This window comes from Chiroxiphia lanceolata, chromosome Z, assembly GCF_009829145.1.
Source record: "Chiroxiphia lanceolata isolate bChiLan1 chromosome Z, bChiLan1.pri, whole genome shotgun sequence".
Lineage (NCBI taxonomy): Eukaryota > Metazoa > Chordata > Aves > Passeriformes > Pipridae > Chiroxiphia > Chiroxiphia lanceolata.
Window position 1 is genome coordinate 25,484,742 of NC_045671.1, and position 14,582 is coordinate 25,499,323.

Consider the following 14,582-nt stretch of genomic DNA (forward strand, 5'->3'; position numbering starts at 1 on the left):
CCGAGAAGCCGGCCCGCAGCTCAGGGAATCGCAGGGCTGTCGGCAGTGGGAGCCCTATCCCGGTGCTGCACGGAGCGCATCCCTCCGCGAGGCGTCCAAGGCCGCCGGATCCTTCCCCCGCACGTTCTCCCCGAAAGCCTTTGCTTTGCTTGGGAATGCCCGGTGACAGGCAGGACTGAGGTAGCTCTCTGGGAAACTTTTTGCAGAACAGGTAAAAAAAAACCCAAACCAAACAAACCTCACCAGCTGCTGCACGGAACGGTGCTGTAAAATGTGTTTGTGTGCGTGTAGATGTATGTGTGCAGGTATGAGTGTGTGCGTATGAAGCAAAATTAAACAAAAACCCCATCTGCCCCGGTCTTTTATTTACTACTAAACACTTAAGTGGAAAAAGCAACTCCATGACCTCAAGGCAAGTAAAGAAAAAGCAGAAACTAAATTCCCAACATTGAAAGGTAGCTACATTAGTGGCTTCTGTGGTCTCACACTATTTTACAAATGTGTTTCCTTGTCTCTTTGTTGCATGTTTTTTTTCTGAGACAATTTCATTAAGCCTATTTTTAAGCACACACACACACAAAAATATCAGTGGAAATTAATATTCATCGGTCTCACCTATTGTGGAAATTCACCCCCTCAACTTCCTAAGGTAGTTTCAGGTTGTGAGAACCTAAATGTTACATTGAGCTATTTTATATACCACTGTTTCCATGTTCATCTCACACATCAATTAAAAAGGTTAACTCTAACCAGTTTTGTGTATTACGTGTTTTTGCTTCCATGACAGATACAGTGAGTGGGCTGTCAAGTATAAAGAAGAAAACACTTTTAAGCGGTCATTTCACAGTATTTTAACTCTTCTGAGAACCTCAACCCTTTATTGAGATATGCGAGGAGAATCTAAGTGGGTGAGCTTACACTGAAGCATAAGTTTGAAGTTGTATTTTGTGCATCTGGTTCTCCCACTGCAGTCCACAAGGTAATGTGAGTACCTCCTTTGGCTTCTGATACCTGGGATTTTTCTATATTCTCAAACGACTTCTAGAACCAAGATAATTAAAAAGGCAGTGCTCCCTGCTTTTTGCTAAGCTGGTGCATAGGCTTAACAACTTTCCTTTCACTACACAGTAGCAAGGCAAGGGGCCTTCACTGTGCTCAAGTCCTGGGGAGAGAGTATCTGTCCTCACCAGAGGAGAGCAGGCAAATGCTCTTCCCAATGTTCCTGTTCGTCCTACATTATTCTTATCCCTATGACCTTTAAAGACATGAGTAAGTTCTGTAGAAATTTCTAGTCATTGTTAGCAGCTGTTTGCCACTGCTTGAGATTAATACTGTATTTTAGGTACTAATTTTCCTAACATTACTGTCTCTGGTTACAAAGAGTCACTGTTAGCAATATAGAATTTTCCCTCGTGGGGAATTTTCCAATAATGGGGAAGTTTCTTAAAGAAGTAGGTGGAGTTACATCAACATTTAAGTTCTCTCACATGAAGTCTTTTGACTAGTAGTTCTGCTTTTCCTGTCTTCTTTACTTGATTGTGAAGGAAACATACAGCAGCAAAAGGGCATTTTGCACAGTGCATACATTTTGCTTTTATCAAACTATTTGACATAGTTGTTGGAAGCTCCAGGAGGAGAAAAGGGGAATTGTGGTAGGTTCTGTAAGAAAAATAGCAAGCTGATAGCTTTGGCAGAGAGCTTTGATTGGCATCAAGTTTTCAAACTGCTTCAACCCATCCAGTCAGAGGATCCTTCTGCCTCAGCATTGTTCTGTAGAAGGTTTTGTAATGGTTATTGCAGTGAGGTTTTTTTCATGCGCATCTGGATTTTACCTGGACCTACTTTTTTTCTCTCTGAAAGGGAAAAATTGAGTACAGCAGCAGACTTTCTCAGTCTTGAGGAAATTTGTAAGTAACAGTCATACTTCTTTTTTGTCTTGTAAGGCTTGTTTTTCTCTACAGTGAAAGAAAGCACAATAATTAAATTTCAGCAATTGCAAGACATAAACATGGGTCTTAGAACCATAAAAGCTAACCTGTCATATGTCTTCCATGAGTTAATCAAAACACCTCTCCTGAAGTTCATGCCAGCATTCAGATTTCCTGACAAAAAGGTGGATTTAGGTTGCATGCATGGGTGTAGGTATCATGAATGTAGTGCACATGATGTTTGTTACAAGCAGTCTACTGTTTTGAGAAGTCTACTTTGTTCTTTGCAGTCTACAGCCTCTACCTAAAAAAGAAGAAAAAAAAAAGTAGAAAGTATTTTGGGTCTGAGTGTGCTACAGCTTTGGTCATTCCAACATCTGGAATGCACACCAATACCCAATACCAGTGACTTAGTCTTCTGCAGGCATGTCTCCAGAGTAAGTGTGACCATGGCACACCTGTGAGATCAGTATGCCTCTATCTTGTATGAGAAGCTTTACTTTGGAGCTTAGTTGGTGGTCTGGAGTGCTTGTGACTCACACAGTGGCATCATGACGGAGGAATTCCAGTGTAAGCTCTTGTGTAAACTCCCGTGTAAACTCCCAGAAACTCTTGGGAACCCATAGAATTAGGGAGCAGTTTGCTAGTGCTTTCAAGGACATCACTAATGGCTTAGGAATGAATTTGGTAGCTAACCACACTACAAAGCCTAAGATTTATTGATGAATTGGATCTTTCACCCTGAGAATCTTTGTATTTTTGCTTTATTACGTGCTTTTGTAATGGCTCATATCTGCCTAACAATGTGTTAGATAGAGTCCCTTCCTCAGCTCCTTACATTTTGCCTTCTGCAAACTAGCTATTGGGATCAGACAGCAGCAATGAGAGGAGAAGTAGCTTGAATCAAATTCTTATGAGGACTCTAATTCCCTTAAGCCACAACATTGTAAAGGCACAGGTGTCTTATGATTCAGGACAATATTGTCACCTTATAATCATCCTAAAGTTGACAATCAGAGAAAGAAGATCAACTATCTTATCAAAAATGGTTATGGCTAAGAGTCATGGTGCAGATAGAATTTCATTGGTTAGGAAATGTGATGAGCATGCAGTTGTCTAATTTCTTATGCAAATTCTGAAACTACCACTAGAAAACAGTTGAAGCCAATCTTTCCTTATTTTTGTAGCTGTCTGGGTATCCAAAATTAGGGCTTTATTTAGATAAAATCCTACAGTTTTCCATATTCATGAAAGATTTCCATTACAGTGAGTCTGAATTTTTCTTGGCAGTAATTTGTAAAATTATGGCAGTGCTGGATACTGGTATTGTTCTGACTTAAAATACACATTTATCAAAATCAGTGGGTGTGTGAAGGTTAAGTGTATGAATTGACATTAATAAACATTTTATAATGTGAAAGTGTTGTATAGGCATATAAAACCTATGTCAGTAAAGAGGGGGAAAACTGCTGACAGAAAATTGAAATAATTTACATGTTCAGAGGTAAAGCAGCAGAAATTCAATAAAATAGATTCTGCTTGTAGGCTGACTCTTTTTGTCACTGTTTTACAAAGGCACTATTGTGTAAATACGTGTTATTAACTACTGCATTAATTATTTTCACAGTATATGTAATTTTGCAAGCCTAATGATAAGTACTGTGAGACGAGGGTAGAAAGCAGTGTGTGTTCACAGTATGTTAAAATAAGGCAAAGAGGTGGGGAAGAACCAAGTTCTGTTTTCTCCACTGAATGCATATAGAAAATTCCTTCATTCTCCTCCTACTAGGAGCAACACTCTCTGCTACAGTTAGGGAGAAAATTGGATATTTGTAAGTACGTATTTACTATTTGACAGGTAGTGATAAAACATGTTTTGCCATATTGAAGGACAGATGTTTAAAGCAAATAAAATAAGTTGGTTTTCCCATGGGTTTTGGACCCATGCAGCAGGAAGCTTTCTGCCTGATTACCTACTGGGTGCAATTTTGTCCTGTTTTCAACTAGAGTGGAATTCAGTGCCTTCTGCCCAGTTCTTTGTGTGGACTGACTATCAAGTGTATTTTACAGTGCAAGTTAGAAAATGAGTAGGTATTTATATTTGTCTGTGTCTATTACTTTCTCGTTTTAGGTTCCATCTACATCATGGAATGGCCTTTACTTTTGTATATATTTTTATTCTACTGGAATTTCCTCAATGGTAAGAAGCCAAGTTGTAGAACTGTTTGACTATGTTTTCCTTCCATGTATAAGCACAGAAATGTTAATTCCTCAGTGTTCCTTCAGCATTTGGCTTTTTTTCCTTAATGTTTTAAATAAAAAGATCTCAGCATGCTTTTACATTAAACTAAATATATGCATTTTCATATGGGGGCAGGTTGAAATCTCTGTCAGTGATCCAGCATAGACACCATTTCAGACAAGGCACCTTACAAAAGGTATTATTGGCACCGTAAAACCTGGGAATTGTTGCGTATTCTTTAGCATTGTGTGTAAAAACAAAAACATTTGTGTATAACATTCCTAGGCACTAATGGTTGCCTGTTACAATGGCAATGTTCTGAAAGCAACAGCTGAGGGACTCTGTACACACAGTCAACTATTTTTAGTAAAGCATCACACTGTGTTTGTGCACAAAGCAGGTGTCTGAAGGTATAAGTAGCCCAATTTGTCCCAGACTTATACAAGTGCATGCCAAAATGTTTAACTTTTCAGAACAGAGCAGATACTTTGGTCCTTAAAATTTCCTATGGATATGGTAAGACATGACTTCAAAGATTAGGCTTATTTTTGAAAATTAAAGTTTTCTTCCAAATTTTATTTTTCAGCTTTATTCACTGTTGAAGCTCCTCAGTCACTCTACATTGTGGAACATGGGAACAATGTGACCATGGAATGCATATTTCCAGTGAATGGGAAATTAAAATTTGGAGATTTAAATGTCAGCTGGGAAAAGAAAGATGAGTTAAAGAAGCTGGTTTATGTACTTGTCAGAGGAAAGGAAGACTTGAAAGGTCAGCACAGTGACTTTAAGGGAAGAATAAAATTGCTGAAAGAGAATCTGAACTTCGGACAGTCTCTCCTTCAGATCACTGATGTGAAGCTCAGAGATGCAGGGACTTACCACTGTATTATTGGCTATAGGGGAGCTGACTACAAGGCAATCCACCTGAAAGTTAAGGGTGAGTGTACTACTACCAGAGGTTCAATACTGTCTGATACTGCTAAAAGATTTCAGAGGAGACCCTGAAGTAAGACACATCCGGTTTAGTAGTTAAAGAACCCTCTCCAGAGACAGGAGTTGCCTAATAGTCCTTATGCAGCTGTATAATTATATACATATTATATGTATATACATATATACATTATATTATAATAAAATATAACAGTGTTTCTGTTTAGGTTGAATCCATGCTCTGTCCTTTATTTCCCCAGTGAGGAATGGTGTTTCAAAACCGTTTAGACAGTACCAAGACCATAAATCTAGTGCACTTTTCTAAACAGCATCAAAATTGTAATAAATCCTGTACCTCCAGTTACAGACACAGTAATGATATTTACTTTTTGTGTCAAGGGTATTATTTGCAAAACCCAAGCTGAAACTTGACCCTGGGGGTTGGGGATACAGAAAAGGTGTCTTGCATTTAATATATGCTGTTCTTCTAGCTTCCTTCTAGTAATCATTTTCTTCCATCTGTTTAGCTCCTTACAGAACTATAACCCAAAGAGTGGTGAGCACAGGACACAATGAATGGAAGTTGACATGCCAGTCTGAAGGATACCCAGAAGCTGAAGTGATATGGCAAAATGGAGACTATGAAGATTTGACTGATAAGGCAAACACAAGTTATCAAACTGGAAGGGACCAGTTGTATCATGTGACAAGTACCCTTACAATCAAAAGTAGAATTGATGAGATATTTTACTGTATATTCTGGAATAAAGAGCTGCAAGAAAATACATCTGCCATTTTACACATAGCAGGTAACATTTCTAAATTTCATTAATAGTAATACACTTCAAGGTGCTATGTAATTTTGTCCCAGTTGAATCAGCCATAATTTGTTTCTCTTTCCTATTTAATTTTGAAAAGTCTAAAAAGAAATACCTGTGTTGTTTTGTTATTAATATATGCTTCCATCATACTGACATGTTTGTCATGAATGTGTGGTCAGAATTCAAGGACAGGAATTTTGCATGAGCTGCAGTTATATGAAAATCCAGTCTAAATGTTAAAAAAGTTTCATTATTTGAGAGACATATAGCTCAGAGACTGTAAATAAAACTCTCTCATATAAATTAAACTCATCTTCCACGAATATTCTATTTTGCTGATGATTACTGTCAAATAAATTAGAACAATATGATCTTTTCTTGCCATTACAGCCTTTGCTTTGAGCATATTTAAATGTAACTAACTAACTGTACACAGATTTTTTTTCCTCTAAAGTCTGTATTGAAGGAAAATGCATGAATGGACAAGACCTATACAGTTTCTCATTAGACCTTTTACCTGGGCTGCATCCCTACTGCTTTTGCTTTTGATTATTCTTCTCTGCATTGTAGCCTGATGTGCTTTCAACCAGATTGGAGACTCAAACAACAATATTTCTGTTTATCAGACTGTTACTGTCAGGTTGTTCCCCTGGTCCTGTTCATAACCTAGTTTTAATAACACCTGTGCTGGCATGCTTTTTGGGCCTGACAAGGGTTGAAAACAGGCAGGCAAGAGTGAGAAAGCCAAGTCATCCTTTCAATGGGCAAGTTTGTTTTTAACAAGAAAAGCCTTTGGGATTCAAGAAAACCACTTATCCTTTGCATTCAGAGCCTTACCAGATGAAAGGGACTTTCTGTTCTCTTTCTCAATTAGCTTTTTCCTTTAGTCCTGATGGGAAACTAAACTAAATATAACAGATCCTTGCTGACAAGCAAGATGTGTGATGAGAATCAAAGGCACCATCACATGGAATGCAGGGAACAAAGATAAATATTAACATGTTCCATCTTTTTTTTCCTTTATTTGAACAAAAGTGTGCTTAAGTGTGTCATGAGCACCTGACCATAGACACAATCTGTAATGCTGTTATCATATCTGAATTGCTCATAGCAAAATTAATATGGTGAAAATGAAAGCAAAAGGGAGGAGCTCATGCAATTATGTAATGTCTTATCCCCCACTTCTTTTTCTTAAAGACGCACCTGATGGCATTCTGTGGACCGCGAGCAGACGGTTTGTTGGAGCAACTCTCATTACTACCACTTTTGTTGGATCAGGGCTTCTATTTATGATCTGCATAAGAAAAGGTATTCAAATTATTTATTTTAGAACATCTCAGCTATTATCAATCTGTTCTGTTAATTCACCCTCACTGAGGTGGAATGAGAGAATAAAAGTCTGCCTTAGATCTTTTGTCCAGAAATCACTAAATTTTTTACCACATAAACTATTTCTCTTTTTTTATTGGACTTAGTTAAATACTAGCAAGTTAACAGAATGGAACAGGTTATCAGCTCTTCACAAACCACTTGTCCTGTTAATTTTTCTTATAGATGATGTAGAGCAGTAAGTTTAATGTCTAATCTATTCAAACTTTGAAGTGCAGTTTATTCACCCACTGAAAATGGAAGTTTCCTATTCTGGGTCCCCCCTCTTGAGTGGGGATCAGAATGCTGTTAGCAAGCAGGGTACTGGAGATTTTTTAGGTTTTTTTTCCCCTGCATTCTCTGAAAAATTTCATTGAACTGTGTTTTTTCAAGTGATCCAATTGTTAGGAATTCTGCGTATGTCTTTATTCTGGCCAAAATACTGTAAAAACTGGACTGCATAGGAAGCTATATGTCCAAGGTGTTAAGTATGAAAGATTTTTTCACAAGAGGGAATATTCCGTCTCAGGCTTCGTGTCACTTGCTAGGTTTTGAACAAGTATTTTCCAGTGATGTAAATGTATAGAATCAATGGAGTTCTGGCTTAGGAACTAGGAAAGGAAATAGACAGACTGGGGCCACTAAAGAATTTATTTCAAAGTCTTTGAAGAAATTTAGTGTTTTGAGAAACAATGATTACACTGTGTTAAATGTGCCCCTCCCACCAGTGTGCTTAAGCCCTCCGTTAGATCTAAAGTAAGTATTTTGTTTTCTTACTGAATTTTTTTCTCTTTTATTTTCTTTCAGCTAGAGCAAATAAGGACAACAGAACACCTGTGTTGAGTTCATCAATAACAAGTATGTACATATGGCATAAATCTGCCTCAGTGTGATTCTTGTGGAAATAATTGCTTGAGAATGTACTTTGTAATGGTGACAACCAAATGGAGATTAAAATTCAACTTTGATTTTGCTTTTCCACTAGTTATGTAACAATTACAAATTACAAGTGAAGAGTGGCTTTTCATTACTATGTCAGCTTATTGAAAGGAAAATGTGAAAGAAAAGCATACTTATTCCAGGAGCAGATGCACTCCTGATATGAACAAGAAAAGGACAGAATGGTATGCTCTGTTTTGGAAAGTCTGCAGTAGGATGGGACATGCTCCCTGGAACTTATACCTCAGGGTGGTGTCACATCCTGATGTGCAAACCCTGTCTGCAATTTGAACCATGTTGGCATGGTCCTGTGTTTTCTGCATTATTATAATGTGAATTTGAAGGTCTTTGTCACAACATTCATGACAGACGGTTTGGCCCTGTTGAGAGAAACACCAGAAAAAGCTTTAGCTTCCCTAACAGTTTCTTTTTCCTCATGTTGGGATACTGGTGCTAGTTATGAGTGAAGCTCAATGAAAAGCTGGTAGCACTGTGACAGTGAGAAATGAAGGAAGGAGTGAAGAGATTAGGGTGGGAGAGAAGAGATTAAAATAATTTTGTTGTCTCTCATGATGGCTATTGGTTGATTTATTTTTAATTTGTTGTATGCTTTTATTTGGAGACCACCTCAAATGAGACTGCTGTGTGAAAATTAATCCATACTGGCAGTTTGGGTTTTTCCTAAGAAAACCTCTCCTGAGAATACTTGCCCAAACAGACACAGCTTTTGGTGTTAATCTGTTCTCCTGCTCTGCATTTAAGTCACTCAATTCCTGGGCAACCTGAGATGGCAGTTTTAGCAAAGATTTATCACTATCTGAGGAGTTTAAACTATGCTCACTGTCTGTCTGTATGTTGTTTGCTTAAAGATCTATCAAAAGATAAGGATACACATGACTGCAGAGATGCTTCTTTTGAAGACAGAGAGCTGCAATGTAAGTATAAATGACAAAGGGAAAAAATAGCAAATTATACACAGCACAAATCATCCATGGTCATTGGAGCCTTGATTCATGGCTGATATATGGTTTAGAAATTAAATAATACTGAGCTTTTTGATCTCTTCCTCTTAAAAGTGTTTTGGTAATTAAATTTCCTTGTAATATATCTGGCACTACTTGGTTACTGCTCATTACTTTCCTTCATTTAGACAATGAAGGACATTTTTTTGGTACCTCCAAACTCTAGGAAAGAGGCCCAAACCCATGAATTGTTTTGTGACTTCATCATTCAGTAATTTGATAATTATATTATATAATTCTTCCTTTTACAGATATGCAAATTGAGAAGACCTAGATAGAGAAAGCAGGGGAAGATTTTTTTCCTCTGTGGTGAAGACTTGACAGCTCAGATATTCTATGTTTTATCTATTGAAGGGGATATTAATTTTTTGTTTTTATTGTGTGATGGCGATCTTCTAATGGTTGTAACTTGGGAAAAATGCAATGAAGTTAAAATACTTATAACATAAAAAGTCCTTGCATTCAGGTGTCTGTATATGGAACTAGATATTGAGGTATTTATTTAAATATCCAAGTTTCTACCTTACGAGTTTCATTGAAAATATCTTTAAGGTAAAGCAATTTAGGTCTATGACCATCATGAACTTCATAGCTAGTTCTTGATAGGTCATCTTCTGGACATTTGTTTTTTCCTTCCTCACCTGAGCTCTCAATTTCCTGCAGAGATTTTGTTTTGCAGCTTTTAAAGAATTTTTTCGATACTGTGATCCTCATAAAAGATAATGGTACAACAAGACAAGATACCATACATACAGGGCATTTTCTGTCCTTAAAATACCAGATTACTCACAGCTAAGCCTAAAAAAGTGCTGTAACCCTCTTGGCATCTATGGTTTAGAAATTAAATAATACTGAGCTTTTTGATCTCTTCCTCTTAAAAGTGTTTTGGTAATTAAATTTCCTTGTAATATATCTGGCACTACTTGGTTACTGCTCATTACTTTCCTGATTTACAATTTGGGGATAATGCAATTGTTTAGACCTTCAGAAAGAAGAGCTCTTGTTTTGGAGGCTTTTTTCTTCATCTTGGGAATAGAAGAAAGAAAACCTTCTTACTTCTAGGACATGAAATACATGTGATATATGTGATTACTTCAGAAATGCAGAGGAAACATGCTCCTGGATCCCATTTCTTAAGTTATGGTTATGTTACATTTTTCTAGATACATAGCTTTTTTGGGATGGTCATACAGAGGTGAAAATTATTTATTACAATGATATTCAGAATTATATTTTTTTTAATAAAACAAGTTTTGTTTTTCTTCTGTTTTTCCCTGCTCTCCTTGACTTGCAAGTACATAGAGTAAGCACTCTTGCACTTTTTCTTTGAAAATAAAAATGCAAGATTTGAGTGTAGAAGAGTGTCTACACCCATGTCATCCTGCTGATGGCTCCCACAAAGAAGAGATGACGGAGAACTGGAATCTCATTGGATTTGGCAATTATTTTTCTGTTTAAAATAAGTTTGTTGTGCAGTCCTCAGAATGTGACCGCAGTCCTCAGCCCAGGGTTTCACTGCTGGCATTATTCAATCTAGCCAACGTAAGGTTGTGTTTACTATATCTCAGCGAGCTGTAGGGTATATAGTATGATAGAAAAATGCATCATATAACCATAGTGGAGTTGGTAGACCCCAGTTAAGAAAAACAATTACTATAAAGTAATTTCCTTAATTCATTGCAGAGCTTGCATATTGATATACTAATTCTTGCCTGTTTCCCCACACACTTTTTCAGGCCATAGTCTGGGTGTCACTGAAGGTGATAGCCAATTTTCAGTTATCCACAGAGTGCAAAAATGGTTTTGGAAATATCAGGACCATTTGTATACAAGGCACTGACTCTCCTCAACACACAAATGTAGAATCACATCACCACATAAGTGATTTTCCTTCCAGACAACCTAACCCCTTAATTTTCTACTTCCTCTTTGAGATTGCAATAGCTGTGTGCATAATAAAGTAGAAGTCTGCTCCTTTTAGTTATTATCAGCCTTTGCAAAGAAGTGCTGTTAGTGCATGGAACTGCAACATAGTGTCATGTTCCATGTTCACATGGTACATAGTGTCATGGAACTGAATTTTATGTCTTTATCAAACTACATCAAACAAAAAGAACTGTTGCATTTCTCTTTTCCCCGCAGGAGAAAGGGTAAGTTACTGTTGAAAATGCTGTATATCAGATGAATAAGATAATGAAATGAGGGGACAAAAATATAGCTTTAAATTCTGTAGCTAAACCCCGACATCTAAAATAACAGTGGTTGAGTTCCTGAGTGGTTGATAGGAAGTGTGAAATTTTGCTCCTTCCCTAGAAAAGCAGCATGTGTAGTGAATAACAGATAAGGTGAAAAGAGCTGTCCTCTCTAAATAAGCTGTACTTTATACTTCCCTGGAATATGAACCAGACCTTGTCTAATCTAATTTTAGTAACTTTCCAAATTAAGCTTCTAGGATAAGCCAACTTTCAGCTCAGTTATTTTCCACTCATGACAGAGGGAGAATATACACCTAAGTGAAAGTACAACAAATGTATGTCATGAGAACTAGATAAGAGGAAATCCTTCCTATCCTAACATAAAAATGTAGTTAAGCACTATATGTGTAATAGTATTTTTTCCTTCAGTTAAAAATGTTTGTGTGCTACTTCAGTGTTTCTGGATATCTGGAAAATAACATCCAGCAGGAAGCTAGACCAGGTTTAGCTTCAGTAAGCTGCATTTTGCTTCCTAATGGCCAGGTTTTATTAGATTTCCAAAAGTGCTCATAAAAGCCTGGTTCATATGCACAGACTAAATTGGCTTATTGGTATTTGAGTTCAGGATTCATTCATTTGAAAAATGTGACTATGAACCAGTCTGGTGGCCTGTTTTGTGATGTGGCACTTTATTTTGTAGAATATGAATGCGTTTGCTAATAACAATTACATCAAACAACCGATAATAAGAAAAACAGAAACATTGCTATTGACCTGCAGGGCTTTTCCTGGAGCAGAACCAGCAGGATGTATGTCCCTTTTCCCTTTGGCCAAAAAAGTAACCTTGACATCCTTGAAGGACACATACCAATGGTGCATCATTAGTATAGGCTAACCAGCAAAGTAGCAGAGATATTAACACTAGAATTCTTGCTTTTGCAGATGTTAGCAGTAGGACTTCTAGTTCTACAGCATCTTCCCCCTAGTTCCCAGTCTTCCTCTCTATATTTCTCTGGTCCTGCAAATATTATCCCAGTCAGTAAATATTATCCCAGTCAAGTACCTGTGAGATACTGCTGGGTTCATGACGTGCCCAAGGCAGATCACTGACTCTTGGGCAATTGCATTGAGATTTCTCCCTATCCCAAAATGGGAACCCACGAAGAAAACCTGTTGTATTGCCTTAGAATGAGTAGAAGACAGCGATGGTGATTGTGAAGCAACTTTGGGGGTCCTTTTCTGTCAGGTGGAAAGAGAACAAGGAACACTTTTGCTTTCGTTTTAAAAGTCATAGTAACTGCTGAGAAACTAGACACTTGGATGCAGGGGAGATAGAGATTCCTCTATAATCAAGTGAGGAAGTTGTGGAGGGAGTAGGCAAGATAAGGGCTAATTAAAAGAGAAGGAACAAAACAATGCAATCGACAAAACAAGGCTTCTTCATGCAGAGAGTGTCAAATGGTAGGACCCTGGTATTCCGCAACAACTTTTACTGGGAAGCACCATGACTTGAGCTGGGATATCCGTCTTTTACAGTGGCTCTGGTAGAGCCTTTACTGTCTCAGAATGCTCAAGGGATCTGCATGACCTGCACATCCTGTATTTTTTTTGCTTTATTTCTTCATTTTTACCATTAATAAATCCTTTAAAAAAAGTTATTAATTGAAAGGTGTGTTTGCATAAATACTTTTTGTCTTGTAGAAGGCCACAAAACAGACAAGGCCTTTGAGAATTTGCAGCAGGTGGAGGGTGAAGATGGAGTTAAGAGAAACAGTAGGCAGGCAAGCATCAGCCAGGAAGAAGAGCCTTAAGAAGATTCAATTCCCTCGCTCTCCTATACTTATAAAAAGAGCACAGATCTCAGTTTTCTGCCATCTTTTCCCTTTTGCTTTTACTGAAAGTATTAGGCCATCATAAGGCCTAACCTGATTTTAATTGTAAATCATAGATCAATCTCAACCGTAATCTTGTGGGCTTTTCTCTCCTCTTCAAGTGTCCAGTCATCCAAATCCTTGACTTCTAACAGCTGCCAAAGAGGTCACTGGAGCTTTTCTGGGGAAAGGGGAGACTTTATGGAGTTACTTTATAAAGTCACTTGGAGTTACTTTATGTGACAGGGCTACACAGGGTAAGTATAGTAAGGAAAAAAAGGTGGATTGCTCTGCGCTAGGCAGCAGTAGACATGATTTCACAGTCTGACTCAGTCTGGAACTGTGAGGCAGGCAATCATCACACATCATTCCAAATCAGACAGGATTCACAGGACTAAAGCCACAATCATTATTTGTGTGGAGGTAGAGCACAGTTCTCCCAAGTGATAAGGAGCTAACTGGAGACAAAAGAGTATGTGTATCCGACCTGTAACACCAACGCATCAAGAAACCTAGGAAGACTTTGTATCCTCTTTTATGTCTCCCAATCATGATGTCATCACAAATTAAAGGATAAAGTGATGGAAAATGAAAAGATACATCCCTTGATAAGGCTGTTTAATAGAATAGAAACTTTTATGTTGGAAAGAAGATGTCAGTCACTGAGTCCAACCTCACACTCAAAGTGGTGCCAGCTTAAATCCAAATGTTCAGGCTTTGTCCTGTCAAGTTTGATATATTCGTAAGATAAGGACGGAGATTCACAGCCTCTTTGGAGTGTTTGATTATTCTCTTGTTTTGTTTTGTTTTGTTTTGTAATAATATCAATATATATGAAAACACAAAATATGTGCTGCAAATGCTAGGTAATCACTAGAGGAATTCTTGTAAAATTAGTCTGATGAAAACTAAGAAAATGTACCTTGATAGTTTCATGAATGCAGAACAGTCCTAGCAAATGCAAGTTCAAATGCAAAGGCTGTATAGTTCTCTAAAGGGGTATAAACCCAGCAAAAAATTATGAGTGTAATTAAAAGCAGAATTTGAGCATATAAATTTTATAGAATGCTTTGTGTAATTTTTTTTGGATGCACATTCTCAGCAATGCAGAGACCTGACCTCAGAGTATATTCAGCATGAAACATCAAAACGAAACTGGAACCACTAACAACATCCTACCAACTTGGTGATTTCCTTTTAAAAGTCAGTTGTTTCGTGACATAAAGCATGAATAAGATCAGCCTACAAGCTGTGCTGTTGGTG

At 37.5% G+C, this 14,582-nt stretch overlaps 1 protein-coding gene across 1 annotated transcript; it reads left to right on the forward strand.

Moving 5' to 3' along the window:
* Positions 1-66: 66 nt before the first annotated feature.
* LOC116781075 (programmed cell death 1 ligand 1-like) lies at positions 67-9,811 on the forward strand. The gene is made up of 10 exons (XM_032676661.1): positions 67-211; positions 788-984; positions 1,861-1,907; positions 4,060-4,128; positions 4,757-5,110; positions 5,631-5,912; positions 7,122-7,232; positions 8,100-8,150; positions 9,101-9,166; positions 9,505-9,811. Coding segments are annotated over exons 2-10 (1,005 nt in total). The 5' UTR covers positions 67-211; positions 788-982; the 3' UTR covers positions 9,528-9,811.
* The last annotated feature ends 4,771 nt before the right edge of the window (positions 9,812-14,582 follow it).